Source organism: Rattus norvegicus, chromosome 10 (assembly GCF_036323735.1).
Source record: "Rattus norvegicus strain BN/NHsdMcwi chromosome 10, GRCr8, whole genome shotgun sequence".
Taxonomy (NCBI): Eukaryota; Metazoa; Chordata; class Mammalia; order Rodentia; family Muridae; genus Rattus; species Rattus norvegicus.
In genome coordinates, this window is record NC_086028.1 from 84104722 (window position 1) to 84110589 (window position 5868).

Below are 5868 nucleotides of genomic sequence, written 5' to 3' on the forward strand. Positions count from 1 at the left end.
ACATGCCAGGAAACTCTATACTCTTGGGCCCCAGGTCACAGCTTCCAGCTGCCTCAAACAAACAGGACTTCTGAAGGAGGAAGCGGGTCTCCAGAGCCCACTGGCAGGGGGACTACTTCTGGGAGAAAGGCGGAAGCACAGGAGAGGACTCAGCCACCAACCAGGGTGAGAGGCAGGAAGGAGAAGGCAGAGGAGGTGGAGAGGTGAACTGAGCCAAGAACACAGAGCTGGGGCAGGCTGGGGTAGATGCTTCCAGAAAAGGGAGTTGATGAGCACAGAGGGCGGGGCCAGAGGTACCGGCTACCTACGTGGGTAGTCTGACTGGACACCCTGGGATCTATCACTAATAAATCCCTCTTGTGACACTAGTGCCAACCAGAACCGCTGGTGTTCGCCTGGCTCCCTTGGCAGTCATACAGGTACGTAGAGGACGAAAATGTTTATTTCAGTAAGTGAAATGAATATGCAAGCAGAAGAAATAGCGTGGAAATCCCCCTCAGGCCCATTTTAGCAGGGCAAAGGGACAGAAGGACCATATAGATTAACCTAGAGTCAATAGAACCCAAGTCTAAGGAAGTCCCCTCCCCAGGGACCTGTTGGAGAGAAAGAGAGAGGGAGAGGGAGAGGGAGAGGGGGAGAGAGAGACAGAGAGAGAGACAGAGAGAGAGAGAGAGAGAAACAGAGACAGAGAGACAGCCAGAAAGAGACAGAGGGATGCGGTCGGACAGACCAACTGTCCTAGGGTTCAGAAAGCCTGGAAAGGTGTGGCTTGGGTCCAGAGAGGTCCCACCTAGGGACTCTAATCGGAGAGCGCTTCTTGGGACATAGAATTCTAACTTTGTCCTCTGTCATATGTTCGTCTATTACTCAGATTCTCCTCCAGTCCGGGATTATGTTTATCTGCGACCATGCTCCTACTAGCTCCTCGCCTCCTGCCCCTCCTGCTGGTGATAGGCACAGGGCGCTCTGTGTCCAGCCCCCAGACACTGCCCCAAGGCTGCTACATAGCAGAAGAAGCCGGAGAACAGACATTCCGCTGCAGCCGGGCTGGCCTGAGTGCCGTGCCCAGCGGTATCCCCAACGACACCCGAAAGCTTTACCTGGATGCCAACCAGCTGGCATCAGTGCCAGCTGGCGCCTTCCAGCACCTGCCGGCCCTGGAGGAATTAGACCTGTCTCATAACGTCCTTGTTCATCTCTCAGGGGCTGCTTTTCAGGGCCTGGAGGCCACTCTGCGCCACCTCGACCTCTCTGCCAACCAGCTAGCATCTGTGCCTGTGGCAGCCTTCGTGGGGCTGCAGATCCAAGTGAACCTGTCCGCCAACCCATGGCGCTGCGACTGTGCCCTACAGGAAGTGCTCAGGCACGTGAGGTTAGCCCCAGGCTCGGGGACAGGCATTGTGTGTGGTCCAGAAGCCCGACCAGATCTCGTGGGACACGAGTTCCTTCTGCTCACCGGGGAGGAAGAGTTGTGTGGGACCGGGCGAGGTGGGACCCGAAGGAGCACGGACGTGGCCCTGTTAGTCACCATGGGGGGCTGGCTGACACTGGTAGTGGCTTATCTGATCCACTATGTGTGGCAGAACCGGGATGAGACGCGGCACCCGGTCAAGCGGGCTCCTCCCGTGCAGCCTGTGCGCTCAGAGGATTCCTCTACGCTCAGCACAGTGCTCTGAAGACCGGAAGCACTCCAAGCTCTTGGCCCTGTGCCCCAGCCTTTCATCTGTCCCATGTCCTCTCTCTATACCAGCGGTTCTCAAACGGGGGATGGGGTGGGGGGTGCAATGACCCTTTCACAGGGGTCACCTATTAGATATCCTGCATATCAAATATTTACAATACAATTCATATCAGCTCCAAAATTATAATTATGAAGAAGCAACGAAACTAATTTTATGGTTGGGGGATCACAACAAGTGTTGAAGGGCTGCAGCGTTAGGAAGGTTGAGAATTGCTGTTCTATCTCTTCCTGCATCCCCAAACACCTTCTGTGGTGCTCGCGCTCGCTCTGGCGCTCTCTCTCTCTCTCTCTCTCTCTCTCTCTCTCTCTCTCTCTCTCTCCCTCCCTCTCCCTCCCTCCCTCCCTCCTTCCGTCCCTCCCTCCATCATTCTCTGGAACACTTTGGTGTCTGGATTTGAGGGTACCTCCTATACTGAGATTGTGCTAAACTCAGAGAATCCTAAGTTCCCGAATCCACGGGGCAGAGGTGGGGGCGGCAGAAGGGACAGTCATCTGGGTGTGCAGCAGCTCAGAGGGAGAAGCCAGTGGCTATAGGAGGCTGCAGGTGACCACAGAGGCCTCGCCATACAGATGTGTGTAATGACCCCAAAATAATGATGGCTTTGGGGGGTTAGGGAGATGCTTCATGATAAAGTGTCTGTCCTGCAAGCAGGAGGACCTGAGCTCAGATCTCTAGTCTCCACTTAAAGTCTGGGCGTACGTAGGGTGGGTGTCTGCAAACCCAGTGCTGGGGTAGAGGCAAACAGATCCTAGAGCTCATTGGCTGGTCAGACTAATCAGATCAATACTCTCCAGGTTTGGTGGGCCACTGGAGGCTGAAAGAATGGGGAGAGAGCTGATGAATAATGTGTACACGTGCGTGCATGCTCTCATGCTCTCTCTCTCTCTCTCTCTCTCTCTCACACACACACACACACACACACACACACACACACACACACACACACACACACACACAGAGCCACCCAGAATGAGGGCTTTGGGAAGAAGAGGCAGAAAAGAAAGGACGCTATGAGAAGATGTGGAACATGTGGGTGGCCACGGGACCAGCCTTGCCAGTGGGAGGGAGGGTGTGGAGAAGTCGAGGGATGGTGGAAGCAATATGAGGTGAGAACAGAAAGCAAGGGTGCGGCCATATTGAGAAGGGCCTCTGGGCTCTTCCTCTGCTCCCTCTACTTCTCCTCCATCTCGCTTCTCACCTCCCAAACTCTTCTCCCTGTGTCCCCTATCAAGGACTTCTATCAAGGTCCCCTACTTCCTTTCCTAAAATTTCCCCATCCTCCTGCCCTCTCCTTTGTACATTGGCAGTTTCCCTGAGCCCTTTCCCCTGGAGGAAAGATGACCCCATTTAGAGATTGAACTGGATATGGATGACAACAATTTGGGGGTTGAGCAGAAACCCCAGAGTATCATTGAACAAATGAGTAAAAAAAAGAAAAAAAAACCTTTCATGAGCTTGGTTGGTCTGTTTCTTTGTTCATTTTACTGAGCATATGTGGTGCGCAGAGAGGAGCAGGAAGAATGTGGAGTCCTGCCTTCACCTCCCATCTCTGTGGGTTGCTCCCACTGAGCTACATGCCCACCCATCTCTCTCCTGCTTTGGCCCCTGACACTGGAGTCCAGCAGTAGGAGAGAGTCTATGAAATAGTGCGGGTGGACTCGAAAGTGTGAGGAAGGCTGGAGAGAAGGTGGCCTGGCTTCCCCAATCTCCAGCCCTGCCGGGATTCAGGGAGGATAGAGTGGGTTTTAAGATGGGTCTGTGAAACCCGTAGGTAGCCTCGCTGATGTTATACCTATGGCCTGACCAGGAAGAGAACGGTAAGCCTCTCCAAGGGACCCAGTATATCAAAACTAACCTCCTCTCCCTGGACGTGCTGAGTTCATATACCCAGCTCCACTCTAAGGCAAGATTCCAGACACCTGTGGATAGGCCCCAGCCTAGCACGAATAGGCAACTTCCTGGAGTTGGTGTCCCTGGAAAGGAGTGGAAAGGGAGAAGAGGCCCTGAAGCCTTCCACCATCAACTTCCTCACCCTGCTGATTCCTCAGAGAATCCTGGGAAACTCAGACCAAAGTTAGAAGGGTTCTCCTCTGGGGAGTTCTGAACCTGACCAAGCTAAGTCACCCCCCCACACTGGAGATGATTGTCCAAAGCCTTCTTATCTACAAAGGGGGTTTGACAGAGAGCAAGCCCCGGACACTGAAGCTGAGGCCTGAATCGAGGGCGTGAGAACAAGTCTCCTGCTCTAGTGGGACAGAGCCCGGTAGGGCCAAGGTTGCAGTTAAGAGGAAAAGAGGGTCCAGGCTTCACCCCCACCAATTACAGGAAACTAAAAAAAAAAAAAAAAAAAAAAAAAAAAAAAAGCCAGAACTGTGACCACGGGTAGTGGTCAAAGGTGTGGAGACGCTGGACACCCTTCTGGAGGAAGGGGCAAAGCAATGGGGACACTCCACTCCAGACCCTGACCTACCCATGTTTACCTGACCAGGGGTGTCTGAGGAACGAAGCAAGACAACAAGCCCCAGAAAGTTCTGTGCCTAGGAGAGGATCCTAAAGATGAAGCCCTGTAGAAAGCCAGTTGCTAGGTCCGACCCCCAGAGCTTAATCTGGGCCTGAACAAACAGGGTTTCCGGAGCTGGAAGCTAAGGTGGGGGATGAGCGGTGATGCTGAAGGGCTTGATACCGCTGACGGATTTCTTGCAAAAGGGAATAAGAGTTCTAATCCCGCCCCAGTGCGGAGTTTGCAGGTGCTGGAGGGCACTGCTTTAGGGGGCAGCACGCAGAGTGGGCGGGGCTTGAGTTATGTGGGGCGGGGTAGTCAGTAGGAGGAGGGGTTTAGGAGGGTGAGTTTTGACCTGAAGGAGCGGGGTCGAGGGATAGGGTATGGCCGGGGTGGGAAAGAAGCATTCTGGAAAGTGGTGCTGAAGCAAGCTCGAGGTTAGGCTGGGCCCAGGTCTCTGTTGTAGCGGCCCAAAACAGAAAAGCGAAGCAGCTCTGAAGGGGGCGGGGGGGGGGGTGTGGTGTGTGGCGGAGACGGAGGTGGGGACGACGACCGGCCACCTTTGTAGTGAAGCTATCTGGAGGTGGAGCTGGATGGACAATGACTCCAGTGCTGGAGAGAGGCAAAGAAGGGGATTTAAAAGGACTGGGGACCGGGCTGGTCACCCGAGGACCGGATCGCGGGCTGCTAGGGAGGGAGAATGTCTTAAATGAGGCCATAACTGGGAGATTGTCTTTCACCTCAACTAGAGACTGACTGAAGCTTGCGCTCGAAGGGACGCTCACTCGCCTCCTTCAGGAAGCTTCCTGTTTCTGGAAATGCAGGAGTATCTCATCTGCCTGGGGATGACCCAGAATTTTAAGGAGTCAGCTAGTCTTGGAAGGGGGGCGTGGAGACAGTCCTTAAACAGCTGTTGGAGACTTGTAGCAAACTCTACTCCAAGATGACTAGAAACATCCTCCACCTGCTAGACTTTGCATGGTCAGAGTCAAGAATGGGGGACGGAGAGGAGGAGGAGAGGGGCAATCCTCTATATAGTGGGCCTACCAGGATAGGCACAGTAGCACCAAACAGCCTACCGTATAATTTGTAGGTCTTAGTGAAAAAAGAAAGTGCAGAGTTACATGTTCAAAAGTAAAAATAATTAGGCTAGAGAGTTGGCTCAGCCGAGGACCCAGGCCAGGGCGTGGTGGTGGCTTGCAACTTTAATCCCAGCACTCAGGAGGGGAGACAGACTCAGCTTGAGGCCGATCTGGTCTACAGAGTGAGTTCCAGGACAGCCAGAGCTACAGAGAGACCCTGTCTTGAAAATCCAAAAGCCCCATCTGGATGTAAACAACTTATCCCGCTTGCGCAGGCTTGCCCCCTTGCCAGGGTGATAATGAAGTGATCCGGCGCCCTCCTGTGGTGAACAACAGTACTGCGCATGCGCGGGTTTGCACCTGGTGTCAATCTGGCCGGGGCGGTACCATGCTAATAGGGTAGTTCATGCTCCGCCAATCCCTGGAGGACAAGTAGCAGGGGTGATAGTGGGGTGATTCGTGCTCTGCCAATCCCTGAAAGACAATTAGCATAGCCCCAGCCTGTTTGTATATAAGGCAAGCGCTTTTGCCGCTCGAGGTCCTG

At 53.9% G+C, this 5868-nt stretch overlaps 1 protein-coding gene across 2 annotated transcripts; it reads left to right on the plus strand.

Moving 5' to 3' along the window:
- Lrrc3c (leucine rich repeat containing 3C) lies at window positions 1-3192 on the plus strand. Of its 2 annotated transcripts, XM_063268729.1 has the most exons (3): window positions 1-165; window positions 370-419; window positions 872-3192. In XM_063268729.1, the coding sequence occupies exon 3, from the start codon at window positions 909-911 to the stop codon at window positions 1674-1676; it is 768 nt and encodes a 255-aa protein (XP_063124799.1). In that variant the 5' UTR covers window positions 1-165; window positions 370-419; window positions 872-908; the 3' UTR covers window positions 1677-3192. The 2 variants fall into 2 exon arrangements, with proteins under 2 accessions (XP_063124799.1, NP_001385522.1); NM_001398593.1 differs by lacking the exon at window positions 1-165 and having other exon boundaries at window positions 345-419; window positions 872-1676.
- Window positions 3193-5868: the final 2676 nt, after the last annotated feature.

Bases quoted from the DNA above. Each gene is read 5' to 3' on its own strand.
- Lrrc3c (XM_063268729.1), top strand. From the start codon at position 909: ATGCTCCTACTAGCTCCTCGCCTCCTGCCCCTCCTGCTGGTGATAGGC.